The following is a 20,934-nucleotide window of genomic DNA, read 5'->3' as shown; positions in this document are numbered from 1 at the left end:
GCCTCAAATAAGGAAAAAAATTCCCATTGTTGAAGCTGACACATTTCATGGTATCTGCTTTAAGGATCCAAGGAAACTCAAACAATAACTCATAAAGCAATTAAAAAAAAAACCCATTAAAAAAAACCCCACAAAAAACACAAAGATAAAATAAACAAAAAACTGAGGGCCAGAGGTGAAAACTCATGCTTACGTGTGGTCACTCCATAAACAATTACTGGACGAAAGAAAAGATGGAGGGACAGTGTGATACGGGACCCCGGGAAGTAAGAAAGTCAGAAGGATCACCTGTTTTTGGAGAGCTCACCTTCTCCCCTCCTCCCCGCCCCATACAGCCGGGCCCCCCGGCTGCCTTGCCTGCAGCCGGACAGTAGCTGGTGGCGCCCAGCAGCGGTGCTCTGACATTTGGTTTGTGAAGTTTGTGCTCCGCGAGTCTGCTTTAATTTATTCAATGTGTATTTCTTAATCTCTGAATTTGCAACACGGAGCACAGGACCTGGCACACTGCAGGCGTCTAACAACGTCTGCAGAAAGGAGGGTAAAAATGACCACCGCTGACGAGCGCCTCCCCCTAGGCTCTCCCCCGGTCGCCGGGCAGGTGGGTCTGAGTCACCTCCCTGCTGGCCAGACCAGGCCCTCAGCCCCCAGGGCTGCCCGGGGCTGCCCAGGCCCGCCCCGCAGGGGAAAGGAGCAGGGGCGGCGGCTGCCTCCCCAGGTAAGGCAGGGCGAGCTCAATCCGTGAGTGCTGCGCGGAAGCCGCGTCCTCCGGAGTCCCGAGCAGGCGCGACCCCGCCTCTGAGCAGGTTCCTGGAGCCCGGGTGGCGCTTCTCTCAAGGGGGGACCAACCGCCTCCCGCTCGAGAGAGGTGAGTTAGAGGTGAAGGGCGGGAAATATGGGCGCACAGCAGCCGCTCACGAAGGTCATCGGGCGTCCCGGAGGCTAGAGCAGGAGAGAAGGGGAAGCCCCGACGCCAAAGACGCGGTCCAGGGCGGGGAAGCGGGGCCACGACCCGAAGCTCTGCAGAGCGGACCCCCACCTGGGCGGGGCCTCGAGGGGCGGGGCTTCTGTAGCGTTCAACCAATCAGTGCCCGGAAAGCCCCTCCCGACCCCAAACCTGAGGCGGCGGCGCTTGCGCACTGGGCCGCCCTACCGGGAGCCCGCCCCCGGCGTCGACGCTCGCGCCGACGTGCCCGACGTCGGGCACGTTGACGCCGGTGACGCGCAGGCCGGGCCCGCTCCTCCTCCGCTTGGCTAGTGTCCGGCCGCCGGCCGGCCTTAGTGACTGGGGGCGGCGGGCCCGGGGCCGCGGGAGTCGGGCGGGCGGGCGCGCGCCGGCCGCGGGCTGCTTTCGTCGGCCCCTGAGCTCGCCCGGAGCGAGCAGCCGCCCGCAGCCGCCGCGGAGCCTCCTCGCCCGCTCCCGCCGGCGACAAGGTAAGGCAGTCGGGAGACAGGCGGGCTGGGGGTGCAGCGGGCCGGGGTGGTCCTCGCGCGTCCCAGGTCCCGGCGCGGGCAGCCTTCCCGTCCGCGCCGCGGGGCCGTGCGGCCTTCTACGTGTCAGCCCGGGGGAAGGGTCTGCGCCTGGGGGCGCGCACGGGGCAGGGGGCGAGGCCCGCGGCGCCGGGCCGGGGTGGAAGCGCCGCGGCGAGCGCCCGTGGGACCCCCGGGGGACGCACCCGCCGGCCCCGAGAGGCCGGGCTCCGGGGCGACGCGCAGCTCCCTTCCCTGACCCCAGCGTCCCCGGGGGCGGCGACCTGGTGGGCGCGAGGGGCGAAGAGCTGTGGCCACGGGAAGCCCTGACCCGGGAGGGCCCGCGGTGTCTGGGGCCCGGGGCTGCTGCGGCCCTTGATGCGATGCGGGAGGGAAAAGGAGGGCCAGGGAGTCTGAGGACCCGAGCGCCGCCAGGTGCGCCGTCTCGGGCATCTCCTTTACGGGGGTCCACGGTGCCCCGAGATCCAGCCCGGAAACCTCAGGAGCGCCCCCCCCCCCGCCCGAATCATTATATTTGAGATACTTAATAGCCTCTTATAATCTCACCTTTCACTTTTCCTCGCTTGCTAGCTCTCCCGGGCTATATCGATCTGCTGTATTTCCATTGTGGAATTTTGTGCGTGCGTGTGTGTATGTGAGTGGAAAACTTACGTAAGTTAGGTTGACTGACCAACCATTGCAGCCATTGAAAAACACCTCTCCCAGCCCTTCACGAATCCAGTTCCTTGCACTGCTCACCAAATCCAGCCCAAGACTTGAGGGAGCCGTCAGTCCTTCGCAAGAGCTGACTGCACACATTCCAGGGAGATGCCCGACGGATTTTGTACTTGTCAGTTTTACCGACTGTATGCTCCTTCTGTGCTTTCTCTGAAAAAATGATTGGGTGGTATGTGTTTTGACTTTCTCCCCCCACCGGGAAATAGAAGAGAGAGGGGGAAAACAAAAACAAAAACAAACAAAAAAAACAAAACCGGTTAGGAAGCACACTTGTTTTCAACAACAAAATAACAACTTTGCAAACAAAATACCATAGGGTTGGTTCTGTAGGTGAGGGGTAGTTCTCTTCAGTCTTTACTCCTTCTCTGGGTCTGTGTTTCTGCTGCCACTGCATTTAGATTTGCATGTGTCTGTTTTCAGGACTTGTTTATGCAGGAGGCCTCCCAGTTTTCAGGTCTGAGAATGATGAGGTGGTCACATCTCATTTGTTAGCTGCAGATTCCTATAAAGGAGCAGAGTTGTGGGAGCCTTTACTTTTTGTGCCTAATAACTGCCTTCTGGGTCTCTCCTTTCAAGATGATGTGTGAGGTGATGCCAACCATCAGTGAAGCCGAAGGCCCCCCAGGAGGAGGTGGGAGCCATGGCTCAGGTTCCCCCTCACAGCCAGACGCTGATTCCCATTTCGAACAGTTAATGGTCTCCATGCTGGAAGAGAGGGATCGCCTTCTAGACACGCTGAGGGAGACACAGGAGACGCTGGCTCTAACCCAGGGGAGACTGCATGAGGTCGGCCACGAGCGGGACTCCTTGCAGAGACAGCTCAATACTGCCCTTCCACAGGTAGGGATGCTTTCAGCTTGTGACACCACGGATTTTTCCCACCACAGGGTTTTCTTTTTTGATGGTGGCGCTGCTGAAACTTTAGGTGTGTATTTTGCATAATGAAATGGTAGTTTCTGGTGATTGTAAATCAGATGTCCATAGTAAATTTCTGGGGATTAAACTTCTTAGGGAGCGCAAACTCTGTTGTGCTTTAAAGTCATGTGAAAATACCTTGTAACTCTCATCTTGTCCTTGGGAAAGTGCTCTGAAGTTTTGGGGAGAGCATTCTGAAGTTTTTGAAAAAGGCCATGAAGCGATCGCGCTTTGTAGTACCTTCAGCTCTCTTGTCTTAAAACTGATTTGTTTTGTTTTGGTTTTGACAAAAGTGTATTTGCCATGGATTGTATCTTCTGTATTTCCAATTTTTAGTGAAAGTTAATAGGAAGATAGGATTAATTTCACAGAAAAATAATTGTTTCTATAGCCCACCTTTGCCAGAACACCTGTGTTCTGTGAATCCAGTTTGTTTTAGGGTGTGGAAGACTGGAGATTGAAGCCTTAGGAACTTTTTCGTTGGCAGATGAGAATTGTAAAGCTTAAAATCACATTGAAGTGCTTACTTTTGAAGTATGTTACATTTGGACTAGTGTTTTAAAGTCCTTTCTGGTAGAGTTGAATGAGGACTTAAGATGGTAAAGGGAGAAAGTTAAAACTAGAAAAGCGATAGCGACAGGCCCGGAGTGTGGTTGGAGCCGTGTGGCTTACTTAGGTGTTTCTCAGCTGTCTAGGCGCCGTTATATTTAGTCAGAGAAAGTGTGCCTTTATGGTGCTGAATAAGCATACATCTGTCCTTTCATGATGGATTGGCAGTGGTCAGTTAGTAAATTAATATTTACTAGCCTTAACGCATTTCTTGGCTTTGGTCAGTTCTCTTGAAAGACTGATAAGCCAAACATTTTGTTTTCATTTTTTGCAACAGTAATTTCATGTTAGTGCTATGTATTCCTCTTTTGTTGGTTTAGAGCATCAAGATTTTTTCTCATTAGAATCTTATAAATTGCCAGGCTTGTTTCGATCAGGTTCTGTTAACACAAACTTAAAAGAAGTGACCAAATTATTATGTTTTATTAGTGTATTTGGAAATCTTTTCAGTTTTTTTTTTAATTATTTTTAAATAATGGTATCTTTTCATGTAGTGAAGTGTACAGTTTTTTTAAAGAATGGACACAAAGGACAAAATAGGGAGTGGGGTTTGAACAGGTGCATGTCACACAGTAGTGGCCCTCACACTGGCCAGGTGAGGCAGTTGCTCAACCATGTGTCTCTAGCTGCTACTCAGTGTTGTGGCCTGGAAATGCCTAGCTGAATGTTTAATGTGATGATGTCAATGGTTCCCATCACCACCTGAGCACCTGATGCCAGTGTTTCAGCAACACAGTAACCATGAAGTAAGCCTTTCTGTGGACCCGTCCCTTTCCTGGAATTTGCCTCATTTTTGTTGGCTAGTAATGTGGCAAGATAGGCATAAGAATAAAGAAGATGCATTTGTACTCCTGGCACATTACGTAGGCAGGTGACAGTTCACTTTTTAAAAATTTGAAGTGTAAAATATATATCAGAAAAGTACACAAATGATAAGAGTACAACTCAGTGAGTTTTTTTACAGAGCAGTGTGTTACGCCACTCTTTGTGTGATTCACCCAAATCAAGAAATAGAACATTGCCAACTTCCCGGAAGCCTTCTCCTAGTTCACGCCTAGTAAAGTTCCCCCGAAGATAACCAGAGTTTTAACTTTTCACCATTGATTACTTTTGAATATTCTTGACTTTAGGTAAATGAAATCAAGCAGTTTGTATTTTGTTTCTTGATTCTTTCATTCAACGTTACGTTTGTGAGGTTCCCTCTTGTTTCATGTAGCTTTGTTCATTCTCACTTGCTGCCTGGTAATCCAATGTACGAATATGCCATGATACTTTCTTTCTACTGTTTGTGGACATTTGTTCTGTTTCCAGTTTTTACAAGGGCTGCCCTGAACATTCCTGTTTTTGTTTTGTTTTGTTTGGTTTGTTTTGGTGTAAATACGTATAGATTTCTATTGGGAGTAAATATAAGAGTGGCATTAGAGAGTGATAGGAGGGTATGCATTTGTTCAGCCTCAGTAGATACTGTCAAAGGAGTGGGTTGTACCAGTATGTTCTACCACCAACAATTTATGAGAAATCTGTTATTCATCTGCCTTTTGACATGTGGTATTGTCAGTTCTTTTAATTTTGGCTGTTCTGGTGGGTGCTTGGTGGTGGGTGTGTAACACAGTTTGAAGGTGCTGCTCCCTCATGACCAGTGAGCATGCAGAGGTGGAGCTCCTCTGCGTGTGTTTATTGGTCATTTGGTTATCTTTTGTGAAATGATTGTGTGAATCTTTTGCCCCTTTTTCTTGGGTTGTCTTGTTTCTTATTGGTTTGAAGGAGTTCTTATATATATTCTGAATACATATATGTGTGGTAGATTTTTTCTTAGATACCTGTCTTTACTTTCTCTCGTCTTTTTTTTTTTTTTTTAATTCAGTTTTATTCACATACCATACAGTCATCCGTGGTGTACAATCAGCTGTTCACAGCACCATCATATAGTTGTGCATTCTTGACCGCAATCTATTTTTGAACATTTTCCTTACACCAGAAAGAATCAGAATAAGAATAAAAAATAAAAATAAAAAAGAGCAAAATCATCCCCCACCATCCCACACTATTTTTCATTTAGTTTTTGTCCATACACTGGGTAAAGGGATTGTGATCCACAAGGCTTTCACAATCACACTGTCACCCCTTGTAATCTACATTGTTATACAGTTGTCTTCAAATCAAGACTTTTGGATTGGAGTTTGGTAGTTTCAGGTATTTACTTCTAGCTATTCCAATACGTTAAAACCTAAAAAGTGTTAATCTGTATAGTGCATAAGAATGTTCACCAGAGTGACCTCTCGAGTCCATTTGAAATCTCTCAGCCTTTATTTCATTTCATTTCGCATCCCCCTTTTGGTCAAGATGATGTTCTAAATCCCATGGTGCCGGGTCGAGATTCATCCTTGGGAGTCATATCCTGTGTTGCCAGGGAGACTTACACCCCTGGGAGTCAGGTCCCACATGGGGGGAGGGCAGCAAGATCACCTGCCAAGGTGGCTTAGTTAGAGAGAGAGGACCACATCTGAGCAACAAAGAGGCACTCGGGGAGACTCTTAGGCACAATTATAAGCAGGTTTAGCCTCTCCTTTGCAGTAACAAGCTTCACAGGGGCAAGCCCCAAGACAGAGGGCTCAGCATATCAAACCATCAGTCCCCAGTGTTTGTGAGAACATCATCAACAGTCCAGGTGAGGAAGTCCAACACCTCCACATTCTCCCCCAGCTCTTCAAGGGGGCCTCGAATGTATATTTTTATTCTCTGCCCAAATTACTTTGGGATGTGTTGCTATTTCACTCTAATCTATACAGACCTGCCATGTTTCACTTCCTATTCAAAGGTCCATGTAATTGTGGTGTTTGAACAAACTGTAGAAGTTATATTGTTTAGAAAATATAGATCCTACACCAAATTAACAGATCTTCCCTTGGTCTCACATGGAAGTTGAAATTTTAACACACATTCAGTTTCAGCCTTTACCCTTTGTCCTGATTTGCCCTAGTCTTAACCAGATCTGCTTCATTCAAATCTCTAGTTAAACTCTGGACTCTTTTTCAGCCTTTTTTTTTTTTTTTTTTTTAAACAGTTGTCGTATGCCTTAATACTGACATTTGTATCTGCCGAGCTCTAGCTCTGAGTTTCAGGTGTCACACAGATACCCAGTGTTCCAGAGATCAGTCAGGTTATACACAAAAGCATCAACATCTCAGTTTGGAGATAGCTATTACAGTTCAGGAGTAGATTTGACTGCTGTAAGAGCTTACAATCTAGGGACCATTACAATAATCGTTTCCCTATTGGGCTGTGCTCTAAGATTCAATTCTGAGTTTACACTTTGTAGTTAGTCCATATTGGTGAGGCATCATAGTGCTTGCCTCAGTGGTTTCTTTTTGATAACAGATGTAGTCCAAGTTGTCAGTCTTTTCCATAATGTTTCATGCTGTTCGTGTTCTGTTTAATAAATCTGTTAGGCTAAGTTCAAGAAATTCTCCTGTATTGTCTTGAAGAAACTTTGTTTTATCTTTCACATTTAAACTGTGATCCACCTGAAATTGTTTTTTGTTTATGGCATGAGATGGGATCAATGTATATATATATGTCTCCAGCTGACCCAGCATGGTTTGTTATGCACTGCTGTATCATTTCTGACACAGATCAAGTGACCGTGTATTTGCGGGTTTGTTTCTGGACTCTCCTCTCCTTGCATAAATACCACACTGTCTAAATTAACATTGGTTTCTAGTCAGTCTTGAAATTTGGTAGTTTAAGTTTTTTACCTTTATTCTTTTTCAAGTTTGTCTTGGCTAATCTTAGCCTTTTGCATTTTCAGATACATTTTAGAATCTGTTTGGCAGATTTGCCCCCAAAAATGTGCTGAGATTTTAATTGGGATTTCATTTCATCTGTAGACCAGTGTGGGGAGAAATGACATCTTTTTAATATTGGTCTTATAATCCATGAGCTTGATATAGGCTTCCAATTATTTAGATCGTTAATTTGTCTTACTATTTCGTAGTTGGCTGTGTATAGGTATTGCACATCTTTAATTAGATTTACTTACAGGTATTTGTTATTTTTTATACCATTATAAATTATAGCTTTTAAAAATTAAATTGTTATTACTATCTCTATATTACTGTAGGGATAAAATTGATTTTTGTGTATTCACCTTGCTAAATTCATTCATTTCCAATAATGTCTAGATTGTTTTTTTTCTATGTATACCCAATTATGTCTGCAGATAATGACAATTTCCTTTTTTCTTCTCTTTCCAAATATTATAACCATTTTTCTTTTCTTGCCTTATCGCATTGCCTAGGATCTCTAGTATAGTGTTGCATAGAAGCACTAATAACAGATATCCTGTCTTGTTCCCAGTAATCAGGGGGAGGCTTTCACTATTTCACCATTTCACCATCAAGTATTTGCCATAGAGTTTTCGTAGAAATTCTTTGTCAGATTATGAAAGTTCTCTTTTATTCTTAGTTTGTCAAGAGTTTTTTAAAAATCACAAATGGGTGTTAAATTTTCTTAAATGTGTTTTCTGCATCTTTTATATGGTGCTTTAGCTTTTCTTTTTTTAAATGTTAAATCAGCCTTGCAATTCTAGAATAAACCCACCCTAAACTGATTACAGTGTTTTCTCCTTTCACTGACTTTTTTTTCCCATTTTTTTTCATTTACGTATTTTTGTTTGGAAATGTTTATATCAGTTCAGTGAAATTAAATTTTAGAGACACTGGATTATCAGTTTTTATAAAAGAGACATGGAAATTATTTATATCATGGAAGATTTCAGAACTTCAGTGGAATGGGCAGCTTCACATGATGCCATTTCAAGAATGGTTTCACTCTGTATACTTCCCAAGAATGTCACCATTTCTAAATAAGTAATACTTTTCTTCTATAACTACTTTGGTGCCTCTATATTCTGGGAGAAGAACTTTATCTCCAACTTTCACACTAACTGGTTCAATTTGTCCACCCTTTCCTTTAGCTCCCGCTCCAACAGCTATTACTGAGATTTTTCTGGAAGCATAATGCCTCCTTTAGTTACAGTTTCAGCTGCACTCCTTTCAACCAATACTCGGTCTTAGAGGGGAAGAAACTTTCTAAACGCCTGTCCTGCCATGGCTCTGGTTGCCGTAACTCGTATTCTGCTCTCATGCTACCACCATCGCAAGGACTGAAACCACTGACAGACCCTGGGACTAAACAAATCTCCATTTGTTTTTATTGGAGAAGTTGTAGATTTACAGAAAAATCGTGCAGAAAGTACAGAGTTCCCATATACCACCCTATTATTAACACCTTGCATTAGTGTGGTACGTTTGTTACAATTGAGGAAAGAACGTTTTTGTAATTGTGCTATTGACTATAGTCCATCATTTACAATAGGGTCCACTATGTTGTATAGTCCCATGTTTTTAAAAAAATGTTATTCTAGTAATGTATTTCTTTAATAAATGTTTGTGCTAATTATAACAATATGCAGTGCAACAAGTACACAAATAACAAGCATGCAGCTCAGTGAATTTTCACAGATTGAAAGCACCTATGTAACTGTTATATGACTCAAGAGATAGAACATTTACCAAATTCAAAAACCCCCCTCATGCCCATTCTCATTCATTATCCTCCCTCCTTCCCAAAGGTAACTACTATCCTGACTTCTAGTGACACAGATTAGTTTTGCCAGCTTTTGCACTCACATCATGTCACTCACATTATGTTTGTAAGATTCACTGGCTTTTATTTACTAATATTTTGTTCAGGATTTTTGCATTGATAACTTATGAGAGAGACTGGCCTGTAATTTTACTTTCTTGTATTGTCCTTGTTAGGTTTTAGTATCAAGGTTATGCTCGTCTCATAAAACAAGGTGGAAAGTGTTCCTTGTTTTTCTGTTTACTAGAAAAGTTTCTGTAAGATTGGTGTTTTCTTCTTTAAATGTTTGGAAGAGTTCATCGGCAAAACTATCTGGGTGTAGGCTTTTCTTTACGGGAAGGTTTTAAATTTCAGATTCAGTTTTCAAAGTAGCTGTAAGATTTTTCTGATTTATGTATTTCTTCTTGTGTCTGTAAATTTAGGTGAGGCATTGTTCCTAGGAATTTATTCAGGCCACCCAGAGTTCCCATTTATAAGTACAATATCTGATCTGTAGCAGTGTCCCCTTTTATAAGTTCTTGATATTGATAATTTGTGCATTGTCTGTTTCTTAATCAGTCTTGCTAGATGTTTTCCAGTTTTATTAGTCCTTTCAAAGAACCAGCTTTTGGCTTTATTTTTTTTTCTGTGCAGTGTTTGTTTTCTAATTCATTAATTTCTGTTCTTTTCCCCTTCCTTCCTTCTTGTGTTTTATTTGCTGTTCTTTTTTCTAATTTCTTAAGAAAGATTCTTAATTGATTTTTAACCTTTGTCTTTATTATATTTTTTTAATGTAAATTTCCCTCCGAGTACACCTTTAGCTGCATCCCCCAACTTTTTTTTATAAACATATTTATAAATAGCAAAAGTAGGTGAAGACCAAGTTTACATATAAAGAAGAATGGGTAAACGATCTGTGGTAATTGACATAATTGTAAAGTACTAAGTAATAAAAAGAATGAACTACAGCTACGTATTACATCTCTATGCTGAATGAAAGAAGCCTTACCAAATAGAGTACATACGCTATGATTTCATTAATATGAAGTTTCAGAACAGGTGAAAAATATCCATAGTGGAGAAAAAATCAGGATGTAGATGGGGATTGACTGGAAAAGGGAACATTGTGGAGTAAAGGTTAAGGGTCTGTAACTTGAAAGGGATATGGGTTACCTAAATGTATATTTACAAGCACAAGCAGTGAGAAGGCCAGAGGGGCCTTTGTGGCTTTCTTGTCCGTTAAGGGAGCCCAGGTAAGGGGACCTAAGGAGGTGACCTCACTTCCTTGGCAACAGAGCCCAACAGAACTTGGAACCTTGGTAACCAGGCCCCCAGATGCCACACAGCCCCTAACTCCTCATTTGGCTGGAGACACTGCAGAGACACTGCAGAGAGTAGGATGTTCTCCTGCTGCCTTCCTCGCTCGCTCCTCAGGGGCACCAGGGAAGAAACCCCTTTCCAGCCTTAATGAGCATTGGCTCAGCGCTCAGTCACAAAGCCTCTCGTCATTGACCTGGAAGAACCCAAAGGTAACACGGGGTGGCCCAGGGCCAGCCAGCTCAGGATGTAGCACTTTTGTGATCCCGCCTATCCCACAAGTGTTGATATGTCAGAATTCATTATCTTTTATATAGAAATATTTTTTAAGTTTTCATTGTGATATTTTATTACTAAATGTTTTTTTAGAAGTGTATCACTTAACTTCCTAAGGTTTGGGGATTCTCTGGTTACCTTTTTGTTGGTTTCTAGCTTAATTCCATTAACATCCCTAAGTGCGCTCTGTATCATTTCATTCCTTTGAAATTGATTGAATTTTCCTAATGATCCAGCATATATTCAATTTTGTTAAATGTTCCCTGGGCACTTGAAAATAATGTGTTTTGATGGGTATGGGGGTTCGTGGTATCAAATCAAGTTTGTTAATCATGTAATTCATATTCTAGTGGCCACATTAAATAAAGTAAAAAGAAACATAATATGTTTTGTAAGGAAATATAATATATTTTATTTAGCCTAAATAGCCAAAATATTATTTAACATAAAAAAACTAATGAGGTATTTTACATTCTTTTTATTATGCTAAGCCTTTAAAATCTCTGGTATATTATATACTTGCAATACCTCTCAATTTGGAGTAACTACATTTTAATTGCTTAATAGCCTTATGTGGCTAGTGGCTATTTGATTGGATGGCCCGATTTTATAGGCTTACTTTTTGTTTGTTTGTTCTGTCAGTCATTGAGAGAGGTGTCTTAAAGTCTTCTACTATGATTATGGATTTGACTATGTCTTCTTTTAGTTCTATTCATTTTTTTCTTTATGTGTTTTGAGAACAAGTTATTAGGTGCATTCAACTTTAGAATTATCTTCTTAGTAGACTGAACTTTTGTTATTGTGAAATGTCTAGCATGTTAGCTAGTAATGCTTTATTTGATAATGAATATTTGCTATATCAGCCTTCTTTTAGTCTGTGCCTGGGTATCTTTCCATCCTTTTACTTTGAACTGTCTGTGTCCTGGTTTTAAGGTGAGCCTTTACAGTATATGGTTAGTGTTTTGTTTTGTTTCATTTAATCAGTCTGACAATCGTCTTTTAATTAGCGTATTTACTCCATTTAAATGTTAACTACTGACATTTGGGTTTATAGGTACTATCTTATTTGTTTTCTATTTGTTCCGCCTATATTATATTCTTTTTTCTTGCTTTCCTTCTTTTAGAAGTACGAAGTTTTTTTGTTTTTTTTTTTTAATTCTACACTTTTCCTCTATTAGACTGTTGGTCTTATATGTGTATATGTATGTATGTATGTATGTATGTATCTACCTATCCATTTTTTTATTCAGTTTTATTGAGAGATAGTCACATACCATACAGTCGTCTATGGTGTACAATCAGCTGTTCACAGCACCATCATATAGTTGTGCATTCTTGACCGCAATCTATTTTTGAACATTTTCCTTTCACCAGAAAGAATCAGAATAAGAATAAAAAATAAAAATAAAAAAGAGCAAAATCATCCCCCGCCATCCCACACTATTTTTCATTTAGTTTTTGTCCGCATTTGTCTATGTCCATCCATACACTGGGTAAAGGGATTGTGATCCACAAGGCTTTCACAATCACACTGTCACCCCTTGTAATCTACATTGTTATACAATTGTCTTCAAATCAAGACTTTTGGATTGGAGTTTGGTAGTTTCAGGTATTTACTTCTAGCTATTCCAATACATTAAAACCTAAAAACTGTTAATCTGTATAGTGCATAAGAATGTTCACCAGAGTGACCTCTTGAGTCCATTTGAAATCTCTCAGCCTTTATTTCATTTCATTTCGCATCCCCCTTTTGGTCAAGATGATGTTCTAAATCCTGTGGTGCCTGGTTGAGATTCATCCTTGGGAGTCATATCCTGTGTTGCCAGGGAGACTTACACCCCTGGGAGTCAGGTCCCACTAAGGGGGGGTACGTATTTATTTTTATCTATATAATGTATACATGTACACTCATACGTAGTACTCCTAGATAACAGGATTTGCTTTTAATTTAAGCTTAATTCAGTACTTTTACTACTTCCTAGGCATTTTTTTAGGCATTTGAATTGCATTTAACTCCCCTACCACCTTTTGTGTTACCGTTTCCTACATTGTAATTCTAGCTATATTATTGGCATTTAATCATGTTTTTTTGCAGTTGGTTTTCATTTCGATTTATTTTCATTTTATCACTTTCATTGCTCTTCATTTTTCTCTTATTTTTCCATGCATCTGCTGGGGATTGTTTTTCTTTTCTCTGAAGAACCCTCTTTAATATTTCTTTAAGTTCAGGTCTCTGGGTGATGAATTGTCTTGTTTTTGTTTCCCTGAAAAGTCTGTTGTCCCTTCATTTTTGAAGAATATTTTTCTGGATATAGAATTCCAGTTTGGAATTTTCAGCATTTTTAGTTGCCGGCTGATGTCTTCTGGCCTCCTTACTTTCCACTGAGGAATCAGCTCTCAGTGTGGCCCCCTGGAAGGCAGGGCCTTTTGTCTTTGGCTCTTGCCTCAGTCATGAGAATAAGCTGCTGCAAAAACTAATGCTGAAAACAAATATAAGGTGTTCTGTGTTGAACTGATGGCTTTATTCTTTAATCAGTTTTGGAAAAGTTTTTGCCCTTATTTTTAAATATTCCCTATTCCCCAAGCTGTCCTTCCTCCACTTTGAAAGTCTCCCTTTATATGCACAGTAGACCTTTTCACAATGTCCCCTGTGTCTCTTAGGCTCCTTTCACATTTTCTATACTCGTTTTTTCCCTCTCTGCTTCTGTCTAGATATTTTTTTACTGACCTGTCTTTCTATTCATGATCCTCTCTTCAGCTGTGTCCAATCTGCTGTTAAGCCCATATACTGAGTTCTTAATTTCACTTATATTTTTGAGTTCTAGAATTTGTTTGGTTCTTTTTAATAGAGTCTAGTTTTCCAGTGAAATTTTTCCTTCTGTCAAGTATATTTTTAACAATTGAAGTTTGTGTTTGATAACTCCAGTATATGGGTCATCTCTGGGTCTATTTTTCTTTTTCTTTTTATCTTAGTCCTGTTGCTTTGCCAGTGTTTGTTTCTTTGCTTACTTTTTTTTTTTTAATCACAGCTTTAATATTAGATGCCATACTAATCGTTGACACGTATCTTTCCCTCAGTGATAACTGGTAAAGGATCCATGGTCAGGGAGCCGCATAAAAATATGGGATGCTTCACAAATTTGCATGTCATCCTTGTGCAGGGGCTATGCTAATCTTCTTTGTGTCCTTCCAATTTTAGTGTATGTGCTGCCGAAGCGAGCACTCTTTGCTTGCTTTTTAAATTGAGGGCTGGACATTATGTGTGGAAAACTACATAGGTTCTGGGTAATTCTGTCATCCTCCCGAGAGTTTCCTCTTGTCATCTGACACATGCCTAGAGTAGGGGTAGGTTATCTCAACTCAGTTGGCATGCTGAGTGACTTGAGGCTCTGATTCAGGCTTTGTGCACCTCAGTGTAAGCTGGCTTCACCCCCGTCTAGGGTGCAGTGCTGCAGGGCTTCCCTCTGAAAGCCTGGAATGTTCCCCAGGGCCCTTCCTTCTTGGCAGTTTCCGAAGCCCAATTTTTGTCTCCTTAACACTATGAGACTACTGAGTGCTCAGCCAGTTTTTGCAGAGAGCTGGGCTCATTTTTTTTGCCTCCCTTTTCTTTGTGATCTTGACCCCTTAAGTCCTGGCTGTTGTGTCAGGCCTGTAAACCAATTTTTGTCTCCTCAGCCCCATGAGACTGTCCAGAGCTCTTTCATCCACTATTTTATGCTTGGCTTTCTGCTGTTTTCTTCCCAGGTTATTGGTTTATTGCTATAAATCCCTAAGGAATCATGAGATGCCCTGAGAGAAAGAGTGACACTCTGAATATTGGACTCAGCCTCAGTTTTTTGTTGATTTGTTTGTTTCATTTTTAAAATCTTGGTCCCTTCAGGTTATGGCTGCCTCCGTATCTCTTTAATATCTAACAGACTTTAAAAAAATGCATTCATCTTTTTGAGAGTTCCTGATGGGTTAACCTGCTACAAGCTACTCATATATAATGAAGCAGGGGAAAAATAATCCAGTGGTTCTCTGGTTTTGGCAAGATATAGAAGTCAGCGAATATATTGATCATCCTTATTTTGATATGGGAGAAAACAAAATCCACTTATCTTTACATGGTACACATGGTTCTTTTTCTAATCAGACTCTCCAATTTGCCCAAGCTCCACCATGTCCATGTCTTAAATGTGAAAGAACAGAGCAAGTGCCCCAACCCAATGGAGACAAGGGAACTCAGTTCCCCTCCCAGCTCTTTTATTGGCTACAACAGGGATTTTCCAGCCTTGCCTGGTCCCTCCTCGTCCCCTTGCCTGGGTGCCAGCCCAGGACAGGGCTGTGATGATGCCTCAACAGGCAAAGGAGAAGACTGGGGAAGTGGGAGAGGTTAAATGACATTTATTCTGTGCTTCGATCATATACGTGTTTCTTGTTTGGTGTTTTAAAAAATTACTGCTTTTAGACTTTCATCCAATTGCATTTTAAAGTTGAAGATGCAGAGTTTATTCTAAAACTGTAGTTTTACAGTCTTTTTGAAAGCAGCAAATAAGATTTTTAGAAGATACCTCACTTCAAGAACTCTATACTTAAAACTGAAAGAAGAAAATCTGTTCAGTTTGAATTGTGGTGGGATCCAAAAATGTGCCTGTACCTCTCCTGGAACTTGCTCATTCCTGAGGCAGGGGGTGCAAAACTTGGAAGGCTCTAAGAGGTGAAGTCTTAAAATCACAATTTAGTGAAAAATAAATCTACCTGTGCCAGGTGTGCTCATTGTCAAAGCAAAGGTTTAGGTTCAACTGGAAGCAGTATGAAGTGTGCTGAATGGACTGAAACAGAGGGAAGTGCAAGCAAGGCCTGGTCAGGAGCCTTTTTATATTATGTAGGCATGAGGCTGGGGTACTGGGACACAAGGGGTAGGGATTGTCTTAGAAAAGAAAAAACAAAGCGGTATGCATTTCGGTGGAGGATAAGAGGGGATGAAAGACGATGCCTGGGAGACACTGACATTTGGCAGTGTCTGGAAATATTTTTGGTTGATATGATGGGTGGGGGTGTGTGGATGCTGCTGTGGGTAGAGGTCAGGGGTGCTGCTGAACATCCTGCAACAAAGAGTCGTCCAGCCCCAGATGTCGGTTGTGTTGAGGTGGAGAAGCTGTGGTCTGAGGATTAACTCAGAGCTTTTCCCGAGTATTGCTGTAATTCAGAATTGGGTTTAACATTTTACAATAATGTAATTCAGTACTGTTACCAAGGTTTGGTTCAGCACTTGCTAAGCTTACTTAGTGAATAAATTAAGGAGACTTGAAACTAGGTAAAATTGGCTAAATAACTCTCCACAGTGGGTAGTTAATAGTGGCTAACCCTGAGCTTAGATAGTCCCTCCAGTTTGCTTTACTGACTGCTTTTTAGTAGGAGTTGGCAAAACCTCCTTTAAATTGCCATGCTTTTTCCTTTGTTTTTGGTTTATGAAACCATAAACTGTGATCCTTTGCTTTACAAATAGTGCTCGAACATTTGCAAATTCTCCTTTACACACCCTCAGTTTGCCGTCCTCTTGAAAGCAGCCCTGCCTTCTTGTCTCTTCGCTTCCTAAGCCTGGACTCTTCAACAAGGAGACGGAGCCCTTCATGCAGCAGCCGGTCTTTGTGGAGTTTTGCATTACATACATTCATACTTGCCTTTCATTTGCACTGCCGTGACCGTGTTTCTATGCGTACAATGGATACATGAATGTATTCAAGTATTTATTGAGTCCGTAGTATGTGTCAGGCACTGTTTGAGGTGCTGAATTTGCGAAATGTAAGGATTACTAGCCCCAGAATTTTTTTTTACTTCAGTTTTATTGAGATATATTCACATACCATACGATCATCCATGGTGTACAATCACCTGTACACAATACCATCATATAGTTGTGCATTCATCACCCCAATGTATTTTTGAACATTTTCCTTAATACCAGAAGGAATCAGAATAAGAATAAAAAATAAAAATAATTAAAAAAAAGGACACCCAAATCAACCCCCATCCCACCCTATTTTTCATTTAGTTTTTGTCCCCATTTTTCGACTCATTCATCCATATACTGGATAAAGGCAGTGCATCCACAGGGTTTTCACAATCACACTGTCACCCCTTGTAAGCTACATTGTTATATAGTCGTCTTCAAGAGTCAAGGCTACTGGGTTGGAGTTTGAGAGTTTCAGGTCTTTACTTCTAGCTATTCCAATACATTAAACCTAAAAAGTGTTACCTATATAGTGCATAAGAATGTCCACCAGAGTGACCCCTCAACTCCATCTGAAATTTCTCAGCCACTGAAGCTTTATTTCGATTCATTTTGCATCCCCCTTTGGGTCAAGAAGGTGTTCTCGATCCCATGATGCCGGATCCAGATTCATCCCTGGGAGTCATACCCTGCATTGCCAGGGAGATTTACATCCCTGGGAATCAGGTCCCACATAGGGGGGAGTAGCTCCAATATTTTAAAAATAGATTTGATTATGTAAAGAGAAATGGAAGAGTGAAAGAATCCGTATAGTCTGAGGAAGTTAAATGCATGTATCATGCACCCATGGAAATATTTCAGTTTTTTCATTTGTGGTTGTACAGGCAGAACTTGGGGAGGCAGTTTTCCTCGGTAGCTCCAACTCCCCACTGACCTTGCACTCCCAGCTCTAGTTGACATCTACACATCTTGTATAGTATATTGTATGCGCCCATTTGCATGGACCTTGGGCTCCTTAAATTCAACATTAGCCAAAACCATCTTTTCCCCGAATCTGTCCCTCCTGTGGGTGGTGGTTTTCTTCCTGGTCCTGTAGGTCAGAAAGGAGACAGCCCTGTCTCCTCCTCCCCTCTGAGGCCTGCTGCTGGAGGGATTTGGACCCTTTCATTTTCCTGTTTCCTCCAAGGTCCTTCGCTGTCCAGTGGCTTCCCTCCAGGGCTGCAGCGAGATCTTGCTAAGATGCAGATCAGATGACTGCATCTTCCCTTTGTGGCAGATGCATCCGTTTTCCATTTCTCCCAGTCTCCTTCAGGGTCAAGTCCAGACCCGATAGCGGGCCACCCCAGTCCTTTCCTGGCCCTCCCCTGCCTATTGGCCTTTCCTACCTTCCCTTTTGCTTCCTCCTTCAGCATGGTCCTGCTGAGGAATTTGGCACTACTCTTCCGGAGAACCAGTTTTGTCTTCTGTGTCAGGATCCTCAAAAATGCTCATATTCCGACACAGCAGTTTTACTTCTGATAAGAAAATGATTTTTAAAACTTTAAAAAAATTTTTTTTATTATTAGGACATGTACAACCTAAAGGTACCCGTCTTAACCACTTCCAAGTATGCAGTTCAGTTGTGTTAATCACACTCACCGTGCCCTGCTGCCATCACCACTACCCAGTACCAGAACTGCTCCGCCCCTAAACAGAAGCTCTGTCCCCATGAACCCCACGTTCACCCCACCCTCCACCCCCCAGCCTCTGGTAACCCCCACTCTCCTTTCTGGCTCTGAATTTGCCTATTCTAGTTCTTTTTTACAAATGCTTGTCCTTTTGTGTCTGGCTCCTTTCCCTGGGCAGTGGTTCTTACCTGAGGAAGCTTTCTGCAGGTAGAGGTTCACCATAACAGTTTACTGTATTTACATTTTTCTGTTGATTAAAAACTTACAGAAGTAATGCATGCCAGTTAGAAAACCTCTTTAAAACAACTATGTGTGAAGTAAATTCCCATTCTTCCTACTTCTGCTTCCCTGCTTTGCCCCCTTAGCCTCACTCCAGGAAGCACATAATTTTGGGTGGTGTCACTCTTCTGGAGGCAGGTGGGGTGGTGACTGCCCTTCCCCCTTGACAATCTTTCTCTTGGCATGCACTTAAGGATCTGTGGAGCCCATGTTCCCCAGTGACCTTTGACCTAGTGGTTTTAGCAGCCACTGATGTTCCTTGCCCCGGTCAGTTCTTACAGTGGAAGTTGAGGCTGGTGGTTTTTCCGTCTCTTGTTCCTTGTACACTTTTTAACCATTACTCTTTGGTAAAGAACGCCCTTTTGTTCCCTCACTGCCTCTCTCGTTTGCTGTGGACACTTGTACTGGTCCTCGTTCTGTGTATTGCAGTCAAGTCCCATTGTTATTCTTTAGATGCTCAGATTGCCCCTTCATATTGGCAGCTGGGTCCTTTTGCCAGGACCCCAGCAGTCTTTGATGGCACAAAAATACGTCCCAGGCCCGCTCTGTGCTTTTCCTGCCTCAGATCTGAAATCATTCCTCTAAGGGAAATGTCACTTAGAGATCAATATCCAGGTGGATGTGTGCTCATTCTCACAGGTTCTCACTGCTTTGAGGCCCTGTCTGTGGACAGAGCTAGAAAAGAGTATTTTAGAAAAGAAAAACCTGGAGTTCATATTGATTTCCATTTCAAGTCAAAAAATTACAGGTTTAAAAATTTTATTTTATATTTATATTTTTCTTATACTGGCAATCTTGATGTTTAATGATATTAACATTACCTTTCCTTTATTCTGTGATATACATAAAATGGTTTCACCGTTTCAGTGCCTTGGTATTCTTCTTAACAGCCTATTGAGTGAAGTTTTAGGATTTCTTTGCATTGCTTTTGGGCCTTAGACTAAATATATCCCACTAAAGATAGTGAGAATAATTAGTTTGAAAGTTGTAACCACACAGATAAAGTAGTTATCAGTTTGATATACAGTAGGTTCGTTTGTTTCTATTTATTCTTGACTTTAGGGTCTGCCTGGTTTTTTGAATTAATTTTTGAAATCTGTAAAATATTTCCATGGTTCAAAAGCCAAAACTACATAAAAGGACCTGCTTGGGGGTCTTGCCCCTCCCTGTGCACCCACCCTTGGAGAGGAGGGGCTCGAGACTCTGTTTGCATGGCCTGGGCCCCGTTTGCCCGATACCCTGGAGTCATTGTTAATGACACCCTCAAAAATGATACCCACTAAAGCTTTGTTGGAGCTAGCTGATGCTAATTTAGAGTTGTGGACAAAATGTTTGCACTTGTAGGTGTTTTCCCTGTAGCCACCAGCAGGCCGTTGGCCGAGCTTGCAGGCCCTTGGGTTGCTGCACCCATGGAGGTAGTGCTCTTGGCCCTGGCACAGTCTTGTTCTCATCCAGAGGAGAGTTCGTTTTACTCTGAAAATAAATGTGGGGCCTTCAAGGATATTTTGCATTTCCAAGTTGTTCTGCTTTGCAAATGGGCTGGTTACCCCTGCTGCCTGTGTAGATTTACACCCTTTCCAATACTCATAAAAATTGACTTCGTGTGGTAGTGGCGTGCTGAAGGTGTTGAGTCGTGTATCCACAAGTTAAAGGCTTTAGGTTAGTCTTGAGTCCAATTAGTATTTCTGAGCAGTATTCTGAGGTGCTACTAGGAAGCTAGAGCACTCCCTTTCTCCACATCAGAAGTAATTTGTGGGGAAAAATGGAATGACGGGTTAGGTCTTGGTATCCTGTGTACCCTATGAGAGAAACAGAACTGGGGCAGGATAACATTATTTGGAATAACCTGAATCTTAATTTGGGTAGTCCGATATGGCATTTGTTTCCATGCAGATTAAAATATAAAGGATTTCCCTCATGACTAAGTGTGAAATCCAGTTGATGCAAAGGGGTTTAGAGAAATTCTGTGTAGAATCACTGTACCAAAAGCTCCTTGACCCACACCCCACGCATGAATGTGTTCACACCAGAGGGAGATTGTCAGCAAACTGGCATTTCATTCTTCCTGCCTTTTAAGGCACTTTACATGAAATAAGTATGTTTCCCTTCCTCCCTTCCTTTCCTGTTTGTCTTTGATCGCTTTCATGCTTGATGGCGACCAGATGAATTAAATGAATAGTTTAAAAGCAGGTTATCCGGGAGAAAATATTTCCAATATATTTTTTAAGGGAGTAGTATCCAGGACATAGAAAGTGTATTAAAAAATGTAAAATGCTGGTAGAGGGTGAGTGGATGGATAGATAGATGATCACATGGATAGAATGA

General features: G+C 42.1%; 1 protein-coding gene, 1 non-coding gene and 1 pseudogene across 10 annotated transcripts in view; 1 reads left to right on the top strand and 2 right to left on the bottom strand.

Annotated features, from left to right (window-relative positions):
* Positions 1-1,258: 1,258 nt before the first annotated feature.
* Positions 1,259-20,934, top strand: part of PPFIA1 (PTPRF interacting protein alpha 1) — a 112,519-nt gene continuing 92,843 nt past the window's right edge. For all 9 annotated transcript variants that reach the window (XM_037838353.1, XM_037838349.1, XM_037838348.1 and 6 more), the window contains exons 1-2: positions 1,259-1,431; positions 2,782-3,045. In XM_037838353.1, the coding sequence (XP_037694281.1) occupies positions 2,782-3,045 (264 nt within the window). In that variant the 5' untranslated portion in view covers positions 1,259-1,431. The remainder of the gene's footprint in view (positions 1,432-2,781; positions 3,046-20,934) is intronic.
* LOC119535956 lies at positions 8,556-8,839 on the bottom strand (annotated as a pseudogene).
* Positions 14,064-14,170, bottom strand: LOC119538970. Its single transcript, XR_005217747.1, has one exon. It is a non-coding gene; the product is annotated as a U6 spliceosomal RNA (small nuclear RNA).

This window comes from Choloepus didactylus, chromosome 6 (assembly GCF_015220235.1).
Source record: "Choloepus didactylus isolate mChoDid1 chromosome 6, mChoDid1.pri, whole genome shotgun sequence".
Lineage (NCBI taxonomy): Eukaryota > Metazoa > Chordata > Mammalia > Pilosa > Megalonychidae > Choloepus > Choloepus didactylus.
Note: the sequence above shows the minus strand (reverse complement) of the source record. Positions and strands in the feature narration are given on the sequence as shown.